The sequence below is a fragment of the Cynocephalus volans genome, chromosome 1 (genome assembly GCF_027409185.1).
Source record: "Cynocephalus volans isolate mCynVol1 chromosome 1, mCynVol1.pri, whole genome shotgun sequence".
NCBI lineage: Eukaryota > Metazoa > Chordata > Mammalia > Dermoptera > Cynocephalidae > Cynocephalus > Cynocephalus volans.
The window spans coordinates 207955005-207970829 of NC_084460.1; the positions used below are offsets into that span (position 1 = coordinate 207955005).

Consider the following 15825-nt stretch of genomic DNA (forward strand, 5'->3'; position numbering starts at 1 on the left):
AAACTATAAACAATAAATTTTGTTTCCTTTGTAAATTACCCAGTTTTAAGTATTTTGTTATAAGCAACAGAAATGGATTAATTCACTATAAATACTTAAAAATAAAAAGTAAAAGAGAAAAAAAGGTAGTGATCACCACGTGTCTACAATTTTTAATAAGTCATGATAAAATACTCCTTTTTTGGGGGGGGTCAGTCCACTCCCACTTCCCCACCCTTGGAACTCACTGTTAAAGCCTAGATGTTACATTTAACGTATTTTTGTTATTATCCTCGTCTCTTAAGCCCTCAGTAGGTAGGGTGAATTTAAGTTTTAATATAGATCAAGATAGATTTGTTTAACTGTTACTAAATGCTTCCTACATATAGTTTTCTTTACATATGATACTTTGTATTTTGATAAACAATATTCCAGTAATGTTATTTAACCAGAGACAGAATTGTTACAAAAAGTGGCAGATAATTAAAGAAAAATAGACATAAAGGAAGTGTCTTAGTCCATTTTGTGCTGCTATATCAGAATACACAGACTGTGTAATTTATAATAAACAGAAATTTATTGATTCATGGTTCTGGAAGCTGGGAAGTCCAATATCAAGGTGCAGCATTTGGTGAGATCTGCCTTGCTGTGTCATAACATGGCAGAAGGAATCACATGGCGGAAGGTTAAAGAGAGAGAGAGAAAGCAAGAGGGGGAGAGCTCACTCCCTAGATAATGAACCCATTCCCACGATAATGACATTAGTCCATTCGTGAGAGCAGAGTCCTCATGACCTAAACACCCCTTAAAAGTCTCAACTCCCAATACCATCACAATAGCAATTAAATTTCAACATGAGTTTTGGAGGGGACAAACCATAGCAGGAAGACTCTGGGAAATTAAAGACAGCACCTAAAACCTTGCCTATTACACTATTTTATAAATTCTTACAGTTTTTATTTGATTTTCTCAAATTTTCTAGGCAATAATCATATGTAAACAGTAATGTTTATCTTTTCTCATTTAATATTTATAACTTTTATGTCTTTTTTATGTTATTGTACTAAGTAAAAAATCTAGTACAATGTCAGGTTATAGCATGTTAGTTGGTATTCCTGCCTTGATTCTGACTTAATTATTTAGAGTTTATCACTCTTAAATGTGATTTGGTTGTGATTTATGTTAGATGGCAATTATTAAGTAAAGGGTGATTGTTTCCTTATTTGCTTTGGAGATTTGTGTGTTTGATTATTAATGACTGTGGAATTTATATATAAATATATAAGTAAATATGTATGTATATAAATATATCTATGTAAATATGTATTTATATGAAAAAAATATATATATAAACACAGATACAGAGATGAAGATAGTGAGATGAGTTTTTGAGTTTCCTCCTTCAAACTATTCATACAATAAATTACATTAACAGATATCCTTATATTTTGGGGGAAAAAAAATTTATGTCCTACCAAGGTGTGTATAATTGGCTAAAGGCAGAAAAAGGGTCCTGCAGCTCAGGGACCTTAAAAAAGAAAGAGGGCACAGAAAAAAAGAGAGAGGGCATTGCAGACCAATTTCGTGATTATGCCCAGGTATTCCAAGCTTTTTTGGAATTTCTCACCACTTCCCTGATCTTTCTTGTCTGTGAATACCTACTTCTTGTGTAATTGGATTATGCACAGTTGTGCCTAATTACATACCTGTTTTGTAATAGTCCCTAGTTTTTATGTATAAATCTAATTCCTCCAGTTAAATTATAAGTTCACCAAGATGTGAGATCATGTGATCTCTTCTCTGAGACATTGTAGCAGTGCCTAGAAAAAATGCTGGTTGTTAAAAATAACTGCTTTGCTTTGAGGAAGCAGGCAGTGGGGGGAAAGGGGGATTTAGTAGTTCACTACTTTTATTTCAATTACAACTCAGCTGTCATGTCTTATTTCACAGTGATCTCTGTTAAAGAGATACTTTCTGCTTCTAGAATAGTTCTTTTCGTTTAAAATTACCCTGCTTATTGCTAAGAGGTTACGAAAGGTAAATGGCCTTATGTGGGCACTTTTACACTGTTTCTATTTAAATTTTTGAACTTTGGTATCATTAACAAATAAATTTGACATTCAGACCTTTAATGCATGCCCCTGTTAACCTTGCTCTTAGTTTCACTAAGCCATTTTCCATTCTGAGGCTTAGTATATTATTTCTCATAAAATGCACTGATTAATACTGATTAATCTCAGACCCTAGAACCTGTTACTGATTAGTTCTTCCATCTACTGCATTTTCATTGGTGTGGCACCTATTTTTTTAACAGTCGCCTGAAATTTTTTTGACACGTCTGTAATCTACCTCTTTTTTTAAAATTAACTTTAAAACAGCTTACAGGAATTTATGACTATATGGGTGTCTTCTAATTTACATATGGAACTTTTAAAGCACTATGACTCTAGGAGTACCTCTTATACTCCAGGGCCACAGGCAGCATAAACTTAGTCACGATGTGAATGAGAAGTCTCCCCTCTGGGTGATGCCTTTCTAGGCATAAACTAGAGGGCACAGCTTGGCAAGAAGAGAATGAGCTGGATTTCAGCCCCTACTAACTCCTCAGCAGGATAAACTTTTATAGGCTTCACCTGTACAGATGTATGTAGCTGGGATCTTGTTTAGCAGGATTTTAGGGCATCTTCATACTTTCCCAAATGTATATCAAATATTTACTACCAAACTCTTTCCCCTTTTATTTAGTATCTAGGTCAGAATTGAATTCATATAACCACACTAGTTCATTTAAGTATTTATTCAGTATCGGTTGAGTGCTGACTTTCTGCTTGTTAGTATTAGTGAGTCAGGAGTTAAAATGGCCAGAAGACTGATAGAATGCTTGCTCCTGCGGATTCTGTATTATAGGGGAGACTCACCTCAGTAGATGTGTTGTTATTTAAATATCTATAGAGTCTACACAGCCTACACAGCCTTTCATAGCAGATCGAATGTTTATTCCAAACTGCTTATTGAAAAAAATGTCGTGTGTTTTTTTTCTTGATGATAGGCATGTGACTAGCTGAGAACATGTTAATAATGACTCTCTGGTAAAAGTAAATGATCCAGTCCTAAGAACAGGGTTTCTGCAACCTTATTGGGAAGGAGAAGAAATAACCATTTCATGGAGAACATCATCATCTGTAGAATAAAATATGCCCTGAACAGATTCGAAGTATAGGTGGGATTGGAGTATGATAAGATTCATCAAGGATTTTATTTATTTATTTTTAACTAGAGGCAATATAAATGAGCGGGCATCAGGACAGGGACTTCTAGGTTGATCCTTACACTAACTGTCTGTTGATCTTGGACAAGTCAGGCAACCACTTTAGGCCTTGATTTTCTCATTTTTAAAAACAGCATATAGTATAAGGTATCATTAAGATCTCTTCCATTCTAAGATTCCAAGAGGAATCACATCTCTGAAGGGAAAGGATACTCCATGTAGGCTACCATGTTCTTTAGGATCTGGCTGGCTACTCTTTGAGACATAAAGCTGCCTTATACCACACAAGTGTCAACCCAGGAAAGGATTAAGAAGTCTTGTTTTCTAAAAATGTAGCAATATATATCAGTTTTTGATTGCTACATATATAAAATAAGAGAGTAATTCTAGATGAAAGGCGCCTTATATAATTAGTTGACAATCAATTTTAAGTAGAGAGGACAAGGTTGCTTATTGCCTGGTGGCCTGAAAGATATGGTCTTATCTTTGTTCATGGAATAAGAAATATGTCAGAAAGTGGAGGTGATTGTAATAGGAGTCTATGCCCTGTTTGGATTCTGTTGGGCCACAGTGGAGGCAAGATCGTTCTGGACAGGTAACGCTGATGGTCCTTAGATGAGGTACTTCAGCTTTTACCTGTAACTCTCTATAGGGAGCACTTGAAGGCTCCCTGATTTTTGTGCCAAGTTGAGTTCTTTACTGTGAAGATCTTGAGCTGCCAAGGGTCCGAATATTATTTGAAAAGCCATGACTGCTATTCATTCAGGCTTCTGCCCTGCCCAAAAATATTAGCTGTGATAAGCATGCCTTATCTTTGAGCTTCATTAATTGAAGAAAACAATATTTGTTTTAGCACCTCAATTAATAAAGAATAAATGTTAAAAAATAAAACGATTATTGCAGCTGTATCACTTTTCTTGCTATAAAAAATTTATAGTACTTTGAAAAATTCAATTTGCCTGTCCTTCTAAATATAGGTAATAACACTTTCAGCATTCATGTTTATTTGTGTTTAAGAATCTATAAATTCATCCATGCTGTTTTTAATATAAAATCATCTAACTGCATTTTTAAGTGAAATAATTATTACTGTCTCATTAGTTTTGATGCTTTCTTCCTCAAATTACAACTCCATGTAAGACAATTGTAATATTTTAAAATATAAATGTCCTCTTTATTTTATAACATATTTGCTTTGATGATGGATATATATGTGAAAAATTAAAGAATATGCAACTTCTCAAGACGGCTTTTTATAACATGACTGCCATTTAAGCAAGAGAAAATTCGTAAAATTATACAGCAGATGAGTTGTTTTTAGTAGTTCATATTCTCCACATGCGTTAGAATTCTACCAGAAAATAGTGTATTTTATTGGTTAGTATATTATCTTCTGCTCACTGCAATGAAAATATTAGCATATAGATTTCAACTTCAAGCAAAACACAGGTGTTGAGAAGCACCGTAGTCAAATTAAAAAGATAGATTCCAGCCTACAGCCATGGCAATGTGCGATAAATCCAAGAGTCTCAGATCCCTAACCTGGAAGAGTCTAACGTGCTGATAAAGAGGAAAACCAGCAGTACACTGTCTGGGTTCAAGTTTTGCCTCTGCCACTTACAATTTATAGGACCGTGGACAGACTTTTTAAAGTTTAGTTGTATTAATAGTACGTAGTTCTAGAGTTGTCTTACTAATTAAATCAGACTGTATTTGTAAATTGCCTAGCATACCAAACGTTCAATGTGTGTGTTATGCATTCTCAGTGGGGGTGATATCGCTCCCAAGGGGACAAACAATGGTTCTTAGGGTGAAATAAAATCTTGTATTTTTTATACATAAAGCACAAATATGCATACAGCACATATTTAGATATACAGTGCATTTGTAGTGTGGAAATGTCATGGGGGAGGAAGGGACAATTAGAGAAAAAATGTTTACTAAGACTCCTTAGGGAGGAGATAATGAAACAAAGGTGAGAAACACTGTATAGTCTAATCTATTTATTTTATTGAAACTCAATTGCTAAGAGATTTACCCAGTTCATGCAGGTAGTGGTAGACTCTTAGTTTAATGTTTTTTTAATTTTAGTGTTTTGTCAATTGCTTTTCAAAATCATACTCCATAAATTATTCAGAAGCTTGACTCCCCAACTGGCCCGTCATAAAGATTTTCAAGAAGTATAAATCCTTGTACTCTTTGCTACTCTGTTCCCAATTCTGGACCAATGCTTCTTGCTTGGGTCTGTGTTAGCTCCACTGGTTTGGACAGGCTGGATGCTACTAATTTAGAATATTGGCTTTGACAAAGTGAAGGTCTATACAAAGTAGAACAATATATGAATGAGCCTGTAATGAAGGAGCTTTCATCCAGTTTTGTAATGCAGGGATTTTGGTTCATAATTTTTGTTTTACTTCTAAAAATGTATTATGCAGTTCCTCATACAAAAGATTGAAGTATTCTGCATTTTAAAAATTATTATTCAGGGTCATGTTCCTGTCACTACTTAGGAACTTGGTGAATCCTGTCAGCCTTTCTTTGAAGTTGCATTAACTCGTTCAGTCTGAAATTACTTGCAAATTTAAAGTAGCATATGCTAACAAGGACATCAGATACAGTGAGGCCTTCATGCTCCCTTTCTTTAAAAACGGGATGGTGTGCATATTTATTTTACAGACACATGGTCCTTTTATGGACCTCTAAAATATTTACCACATATTTCCACCCCCCTACCCTGCTTTTTTTTTTCTTTCTTTCTTTTTTTTTTTTTTTTTTTTGTCCCTTAGAAAGAGCTTTAAGCTTTGAAGTTTGTGATGGTATTCTTGGAAGACTGTTATTTTAGAGAATTTTGATTTCCCCTTATTGTAACTATTATTAAAAAGCTTTATTTAGGTATTCTCAGGTTGAGATACCCAGCTTTTAAGCCAACACATTGGAAGATCTGTTTGGCTTGTGTTCCCTCAGTGGACAAACAGTGCATCTTTGACCAGCACTGAGATTGGGGACCCAGCTCTGCTTCCCCTTGCCTCCTTCTTACCAGATCTTTCTGTTTCCTTCCCTTCCTCTCAGACATCCTTATCTCAACCATGTTGTTTCTCATTTCCAAACATCCTTTTTCCTTCCCATTCTTGCCCATTGGTCTTAGGGAAATTTTATTGTAACCTCTATCCTTTCTCAGTTGATGAAGAGGAAGAATTTGTGCTGGTGACAATATTTGTATCTAGTGGAAAGGGAGCTTTGCAACCAGGGGCCACCCCTTCCCCAGTTTCAAGGCAATCTTAATGGTTTCTTGGGTTACTCTTTGTGCTTTAAGCAAAACTGAATGAGGAGGGGGGCTTAGAATGGATTATTTGCACATCTTTAGTAGTTATCCTAGAATTAAATTTTGAAATGAAAATAGTCATTATAAACTAGTTTCATTCACTCTCTCAGACCTTTAGAAATAATCATAAATAACTTTTAGAATCACCAGAAAAATACCCACCTAGCTTTTCCTCTTCCCTTAAAACACCTTTCCTAAGGTTTGGCCTTTACTTTTGATTTTTTAAAACAATTTTTTCTATTTCATTCACTTCAAAAATTTTTTGGAAGTAGATACAATCTTTACTTATTTTTTTCCTGATCAATTATTACTATAACAACAGATTTTTTAATCTATCATAATTTTAATTGCAAATACAAAATCATAGTAGAGTGTAGTGTTAAAAGATTGGGCTTTTAAGAGCCCTGGCCCTGACTTTGTCAATTATTAGTCTTGTCACTTGAGGCAAATAATTTACCCTCAGTTATCGCATCTGTAAAGTGGGATTGATAATTATACTTACCTCAGAGTGGTTGTAATAATTAAATGAGAAATTGCATTCAAGAACTTAGCACAATGCCTAGAACCAAGTGGGTTTTCAATGCATATTAGCTATTGTTATTAATATTAATCATTTAAATAGACATTCACAGTCATTCCTGCGAAGACTTGCTCTCCTTTAGCTTTTGTCATTGTTTCCATAGGAAAATGAATTCCAGGTTGTGAAGTGCTGAGTATGAAGAGGACTCTTGGACTAAAGCCCTTTTGAAAGCTGCACTTCTCTGACATTGCATATTTCTGCCTTTGGCATCTCTGGAGATAACTTTCTTTTACCTGCCTCTCCGCCTTTTCACTTTTTCTTTTTGCCTAACCACTTCCCCATCTTTTGTTTATCTCCTTTCTCTTCTGTCTCACCAGTAATGGTATTTTTAACTTTGTACATACAGTGTAAAAGATGCCATTTAGGTCAGCTCTTATTCTTTCCATCCCCTCCACATGTCTTTTGTATCTTAGCTGAAGTCTAAGAAATGATCTGAAAGAAATTCTTTGAAGAGAACCAGAAGAGAGAATGTAGAATAGTAGAAACAGATGAATTAAAGGGCTTTATGCTACTATATTTATTCCTTAATTGTGTAATTGTTGACTATTGATTCTGATTGCTTTCAAAAATTGAATGCATAATTCACTTATTTTGCCTTCATTTGTATTCTGAACACCGTTTTTCCATCTTTGCCTATCATATTGTTGCTCTGTAGCATTGAGAACATCACTAGTCGGTAGGTATTTTCTAATTGGCTACATGAAATGAATGAAATTTCGAAAACTTTTTGACATGTGGCCAAATTTTACATAATTATTTCTAATTGCAGGAATTATTTTTAGATATTAAATCCGCTGTACATATACACAGTTCTTCTTGCCAAATTGTATTGAATGGTACTTTGCCAAGAGAGTCACAATATGGCTAAAATTAAGCTTTATTAGGTATAATAGGAGGAGATGTAATTTAATTCTTTAAGCTGCCTATAAATACTAAAAGACAGATTTGCTTTTATTTCATCCACTGAGTTAAAAGAATGATACATTATTTTGCAAATCCCATTGACAAAAGGCAACTGAAATAATGCATGAAACTTTTTGAAGGAAAATAGCTTTATGGTTTAAATTGTAATACTATTTATCTTTCCTCTTCAACCATTTGACTCCTTCAGTCTGTAGAAGAGGCCTATTTATTTTAGCAGTAGGTGGATTGAGTTTCTGCCAAGTCAGTGTACTCCCTAAATGAGTATGTCAGAGATAATATTGTTTCTCAAAAATCATTTAGAAAGCAGCCTTTTTACATAAGTAGGCTCTTTCATTAGTTTTGAATTAAATTTGAGCAATCGTTGTTTCTATTATGGTTCTTTCTTGGAGAGCCCATGAAATGAGGGAGTCCTGAGTCCTTGTGTGAGAATTTCCTCTGGGGTTTACAGTGCCTGCATTTGATTTGGAAAATTGAAATGAACATAACATCTTTGCATAAATTCTTTGTGGAGGTTGATGTTATTATGGAAATCTAATATCTTATGTAACATCAACTAAGGATAGAATGTATTATTTGTAGAATTACTTAGGTATCCCTAAGGTAGGTAGTAGGCAAAATAATTCAGGTTTGGGGGTACCCAGGAAGCAGTATTACTTTTATTTTCTTTTCCTTTCCTACTCCTTGAAAATGCTGGGGAAAAACTTAATATCTTGTGACTAATTTCTTGACCGTCTTCAAGACATTTCTTTCTGTCCCGAAAAAATGGTGAGCTCCATTACGATGGCAGAATTACCTCAAACACTTTCTGAATTTTGAAATTTTAGCTTGATTTTTTATCCAATAATAGATGCATTAAAAAATAAGAGAGCATCATTGACTCCTGTAATAACTCTTTTCACTGTATACAAATATAACTCTCTGTCAATAAACTAGAGAGGGATACATGGTTATTACTTATAATTAATTAAATATTATTATGCAATTTTATTTTAATTTCTTTTTGAGGAGTTAAGAAACAGTGAAATTTAGATCTTACAAAATGGCTATCAATAGGGGTGGGGAATGATATATTCTTATTGAATTTTGGGGAACTTAACTTATTTCTGTGTTAATTCAAATTAGTTTGGATTAGAGCTTTATTTGATTTTAAAGAATAAAATGTGAAGGTCCTCATTTTTCTTTACAATGGCAGTCACATGTGAATGATTGCAACAGGCATTTTTCTTCTTAATTATAACTCATTTTGATTGAATTCGTATGCTCATCTGAAATCACTTTGTCAGTGTTGAAAATCATGAACTCTGTTCATTTCTAGAATTAAGAACAGATTTTTAAAAATCATTAAACATATCACCTACCTAGCATATTTTGCCTGTTGTTAATTAACATTCTGTTCATGGAGTAATTCATTATTTAAGGCGACTTTGCAATTATTAGTAGCAGACTTCAACATTTCTTGCCAGACAGGTCAATTTAATAATTTCACATTGCAAATGAAAAATTCCAGGTTAGGCACCAAAATATTCAAAATATTAATGACTATTGCATATGTGCAATCACTTATAATACTATAATATATTCCTTAGCATTTAGATAGATGCTGCTACATAGTGATCTGATTTTATCAGAGTTATAAGTTATTTTGGCTCTCTAACACTTTGTGGCCATGGAAGTCTCAATGGGGACACACATTGTTGCCTACAACACCTAAGTAACCTGTAAGACCTTGGATAATTGCTTATCTAATCAGGCAATTGGTCAGTGCAGGAATGGCAGAAGCCTCCAAGGTGACATGGTCTAAAAGGCAGCTATAGAAAGAGGGACAAGCACAGACCTGCACTGAATAGGCACACTGATTAGAGCAGGGACTCATTGCATTAGAAAAGACAGAGTTCAATAATAGAAATAAAGTCACTTCAGGCAGTAGCTTCAGAGAAAGGAGTGCAGGTTAATAGAAAAACATTAATTCTTACTACGAACATCATGGCTGGAGTTTGGCCAACGAGAAATGAGGACTCAATAAAGCCTTGAACTGTGCAGACCGTCCAACTCCAGGTGGCCCAGGGAATGCTCTCCACCCTGTCCACCCCCAGAGATCATTTTATTACAGCATGAATAGCCACAAATAAAAGAAGTAAATGGTCATTTGAAGTGGAGAAAATTTTGTTCTCAGTACCTCCTTCTTGGTGGGAGAGGTCTGGGGAAGGGGTTGGAGTTTTGTAGCAGCAATGAAAAAGGGAAAGGATTTGAATTTTGTTTTAAAGGTTTTATGGGTTCAAAGGGTTACACTTGTTTGAAGGGCCTGCAGGATTCATAGGTATTTTGTATCTGTCATGTCCACAGCTACCTCCAGCTGTGGCCTGCAATTCATAAACAAAATATCCTGACACAAATGACTTCATCTGTCCTATCTGATGCTTTCACTCCATGGAAGGAAGACCAAGAAGAGCAGGTGGTAGGGAGCTGGCCACCTGAGACAATGCTCAGGTCTTGCTCTGCTCTGGACTTGCTGAGTGAAATTGGAGAAATCACCTCAATTCAGCTTAGTTTTTCAGTAAAACTGATGAATTAAACTAAATTAGCTCTAAAGCTCCCTCTAGCTCTAAAAGTCAATAGGCATAGAAATATCCTGTATTCAGTCCTCTCAGGAAGATGATTCCCTAAGCCCTCTGATGCTTGTACGTGCTTTGTGACTTACACACGATTTATTTCTAGAGCAAATTTAGCCTGGGTGGGGGTGGGGCATCTGTGATAGAGATAGGTTGACCCAAGCACATTGATTCAGTGCCTAAATGAAGCATCTTAGACATGTCACCAGGGACTAGAAGAATTTATTGATATGTATTAAAACCTACTGTCTATCAAAGCAGCGGGTGCTGAAGAGACTTAAGGGCATGATTTCTCAGACAGATGACCTCACTCCCACCCCTGGGCCTCCAAAATGTCACTTAACAGTCCCCAGAGAAGTCTCTCCCTATTCTTTGCCAGTATACCATGTCCCTCCCTACTTTCAAATATTAGAAGTACCATTATGTCTAATATCCAACAGTCAACTAATGACAGGTAAGTATTTATCAAAGGGGAGCTTTGGGGACTTAACCCCACACTCCCCCAAAACCCTCAAGTCCTCCAAATGTAAGCCAAATAAGCATAATGTCTCTGTAGACACAGCATCTTGGACAAATGCAGCTTCAGGACATATTTCCCAGTCTCTTTCCAACTCTACTGCTGTCCAGAAGCCTTTCTTACACAGACATCTGGGAACTTCAAATGAGATTTAATGCAAACCTCCTGTGTGTCTGGGAGTTGCTCTGGTGGATTGTGTAGTTTCAAATGCAGGGCCCCTCATCAAGCACAGAGGTTGTGGCAACAGCTGTCTGCTGGGTCTTGGAGCTGAGAGGTTTGGTGTATCTTCTCAGGGTTGATCATCAGGCACTTAAAGTCTGTCTGGCAGTGGAGGGAGACAGCCATGGCAAGGGAAAGGGGCATCAGTACAGATGTCCTGTCTTGTCAGGTCTCATGGACTCAGGTATGATGAGTATCAACTCACACTGGAATATGGAGTCCATGAGGTCAGGGACCTTGCCTGTTTTACTCGTCATTGTGGCTTCAGCACCTAATGCAGTGCTAACTGATGGTGTGAAGCAGGTTCACTGTGCACTGGTTACCAACTTGTCAGGGTTCAGTGAGACAGAACGCAATCATATGTAACAAGTTGCGTGAAGCAGATCTATTACTTATAGATGGGCAGCAAGGGACAACAGAAGCCTAGGGTTCATTATAAGCCAGTCCCTCAAGGCACAGAAAGCTGCCCAAGACAGATGGAGTCTTGACTTTGTGCACCCCACTTGTACCACAAATGAGGGACTCTGGAAAGCGGCCCACCCTGGCGTTTATACCTTGGGGGCTATGGGACATGCTAGGCTTAAGGGTTGAAGGACATCTTGCTTTAGCGGGGACTGGAACCGAGCCTGGGCTGTTCCAGCCATCTCCTCCCTTTTCTCAGGATGCTGCATTCCCAGCACATTTTATAGTTATTCTTGAGAACTATGAGCAAGAAATGGAGGAACGGGGAGAACTGCATTGACTCGAAGCCATGTGGAGAAGTGTCCTGCACGTGGTAGGCACTTAATTAATGTGGATTGAATGACCAATGACGAGGTCACATTGTGTTGTGGTTAAGAGCACAGATTCTGGAGCCAAATCCCAGCTCCACTGCTCACTAGCTAGGAATTTGGTCAAGTGAGCTAACATTTCTGTGCTTCAGTTTCCTCATTTTAAAACTACAGATAATAATAGTGTGTATCTAAAGGGAAGTTATGCAGGCTAAATGAATGAATGTTTATAAGGTGGTTATAACCAATGCCTGGCATGCATTATAAATGTTTATTAAATAACTACATTATCAGCTTACATTCCCCACTCCTTTTCCATCATTACCAAGGTTTTGTTTTGGGAATACGGATTTGGGTTTGTGAGAACACATGCTAACATGTGTGAGACCAGACCCGAACACACTTCTGCCTTCAGAAATGCTGCTATCCAGATTTCTACTTGTGCGATGCTCTGATGCCTCTGTTCCCATCGTCACTGTTAATACATGCCTTACCCTTTTAGACTGAGAGCTCCTTGAAAGTAGGCACCACCCAGAGCCTGATCTAGAAGGATGCCTAGTGGTTTGGAACAAATGCATGATTAACTGAGTAAATGACTATCTTGTGTGTCTTGTCTTCCTCACTCCTGGAGAAGAAATCGCAGACTGCTTTCCCATCTCTCGACTCGTGTTTACCCATGGCGCATCAGCCTTTTCTGTGCATGCCCTGTTCTGGTTGCTGTAACCTCCTCATCCCATGGTTGTCATTTCCAGCTCAATCTTTGCTCGATCACCACCTCTTCTCAGCTTCCCTGGGTAACCCCTTTGGCTTTTCCCTAATACCTGTTCTCTCTTGTTTTCCCTGTCTGCTCCACATGCCTTGCAAACATTAACATTTACACTGGCAATCTCACTTTGCCCTTGCCTTTTATTTTAAGTCAGGTCAAGTCCTTTTGGTAAACTATAAAAGAATTAATTGTAGACTAAACATTATTATTGTTTTTCTTTTCAAACTCTTTTTTCCTTTCACCCTTATAAGCAGCTCAAGCTCCCTCACTATTCATTACAAATTCTTTTTCCCCCACGGGTTGCAACTTTTTATGATAGTATTTTTTAAATTTTGCTGTCGTTTTGGTTTGTGTTCAAAGTTCTGCTAGTCAAAGCTGCCATTTATTGTCACCTTTACCAGATGCGACTCTTACACACTTTACACACACGTAAAGGATAGGGAAGCAAAATAGATGGTGTGACTCACCACCCAATTATCTCACCCCAGTCTCCACCTTTGAGGCATTTCTAATCTGCTCAACTCTGTGGAAATGACATCTAGGCAGTATTTAGACAATAGTACAAACCAGTCCATAAGAAAAACTTCTGAACTTAAACCACATGCTCAAAAACTCTGGCTTGGTTCAAAATCTTCTTAGGGTGGGGTTTTGCTGTGCAAGAGTTGTTAGTTATGCATTTGGCTGTTGTTTTAGCATGTCATTTTTAGGTATTGCTGTCCTAGCTCCTATTACGATATAATCTCCAGAAGGATCAGAATATTGTCTTCTCCTTTATCTGTGTATTCTCATTGTGCCCAGAATGGGTCTGCGTACAGAGGACACTTGGTGAACTCTATTAATGTACAGAAGGTCACTGCATTGTGCAGTGACCCAGATCTCGTCCCCCTCAGAGAGCAGGTACACACCAGGAAGAGTTGAAAGCTCTCAGTTTTGTCATTCCCCAGGGGAAGCTGTGGACCTCCGGGTAGCCTCACTAATAATACTGATTTCCAGGGGCCAGTTCTGCAGTCACAGATCTTGATTTTTCTTCTTAATCTAAGAACCATTTTTCTTCTGTGTCTTCGCCAGCTCCACCCCTCAGGAGAGTCACAGCAGTAGATTGGTTATGCTAAGTATTCCACCTCAGGGGTTAGATTTTGATTTTTCCACAGCAATCCAGTCATTTATATAGCTGAGATAGACTCATCTTGAAACTTCACAAAGCCATTTAATTTTTTAAAAAATCATAATTCTAGATAATTTGTATCTGTGGTATTTCCAGTCCTCTAGATTTCCAGGGAATACTCTGTGAAGCAGGAATATCAAGTGCACACCCTTTGTCGCTGTCTTCTTTGCTTTTCCTTACCAAAATGTTAATAATTTGGAGCTAAGCAGTGTATGTTGGAGTGTTGCTGTTTTGTTTGCATGCACTCTTTTTAATCATAAAGCTGATGTGGGCAAGGCAGACACACAAATGAAAATAGGAATAGTGCTAGGGATGTGCAGAGAATGACATGCACCTTTTTTTTTTTTTTTTGTCCTTCAGTTTCTAGACCTGTGAAAAAGACATTATGTTTGGGACCTGCCCCTCCAGCCTCTCAACTCTGCAGTGTCCCTTGCTCTACAGACTGCATAGTGTCTTCCTGGTCAGCCTGGGGCCTGTGCATCCACGAGAACTGCCACCATCCTCAGGGGAGAAAAGGTGAGTGTGTTTGTTTGTGTGTGATTCATTTGCTGTCAGTGTACACACATTTATTCTGCTACCTAAGTCGCTGATTAAGCCTGCTTAAGACAATATTTGTTTCTAAAACTTAGATAACCAGCCCAAGCCTGACAGTATTCAGTCATTAGGAAAGCAATTGGGGACATTATTACACAGCACAGAATCCAGCCTTGGTCGACCTTCCAGTTAGGATCATAGCTGATGAAGTGACTGTTACTCTTTTGGTATAACATATTTTTTATATGTTATATACTGGCCGATGGGGGGTTTAAGAGGCCAGGCCCTTGGCATGTGACTGCCACTAGAATCAGGAGAGATCCAGCTCCATCCAGCCTTGCAGACAGAGGATGGGGGAGTGACGACTTCCTCAAGGAAAAATGAGGTGCTCATACTACAATAAGGTAGAAGCAATTCTGAGGGTCAGACTTCATAGATGTGTATTAAATAGATGCTTATTAAATGCCTGTTCTCTTTGTTCTGGGCCGTAGGTTCTATACATCAATTCAGAGAATGCTCCTTTTTAACATATGTGCTGCATTTTTTGTCAGTGGAGCAAAAATTTCACAAACCTCTTGGGAAAAACTGCTCTTTTAACTTTGATTTCAGTCTTCCTTTTTCATGTAACTCAGATCTGGTCCATGGAACTCAGCTGGGAAAGTTGCGACATGCTGACTCCTTCATTTGCCCATTCTCCCAGGTCACTTCTACGCCAAACTTTCTCTTAATTGACCCCTGTCCCCATATTTTATAAGTCAACTCCTGCAAATACATCCTGATCCATCATTCTTTAGACCCTACCTGTTGTGGATTGAATTGTGTCCCCAAGAAGATGTGTTCAAATCCTAACCCCTGGCACATATGAATGTGATGTTATTTGGGAACAATCAAGTTAAGATGCGGTCATATTGGATTAGGGTAGGCCCTATTTCAGTGACTAATGTCTTCATAAGAAGAGGGAAATTTGGACACAGAAGCATGCCCAGAGAGGAGAGTGGCATGTAAGGACACAGAGACAGAAGACAAAAGGAGAACAGCATGTGAAGGAGGAGGAAGACATTGGAAGTGATCCCGTATAAGCCAAGGAATGCCAAGGATTTCTGGCAACCACCAGAAGGTAGGAGAGAAGGATGGAATTGATCTTTCCATAGATCCTTCAGGGCAGGCATGAC

At 37.5% G+C, this 15825-nt stretch overlaps 1 protein-coding gene across 1 annotated transcript in view; it reads left to right on the top strand.

The window, feature by feature from the left end:
- THSD7B (thrombospondin type 1 domain containing 7B) overlaps positions 1–15825 on the top strand; it is a 691892-nt gene that overhangs the window by 209473 nt on the left and 466594 nt on the right. Inside the window, exon 5 of the mRNA XM_063077053.1 lies at positions 14480–14635. Within this exon, the coding sequence (XP_062933123.1) occupies positions 14480–14635 (156 nt within the window). The remainder of the gene's footprint in view (positions 1–14479; positions 14636–15825) is intronic.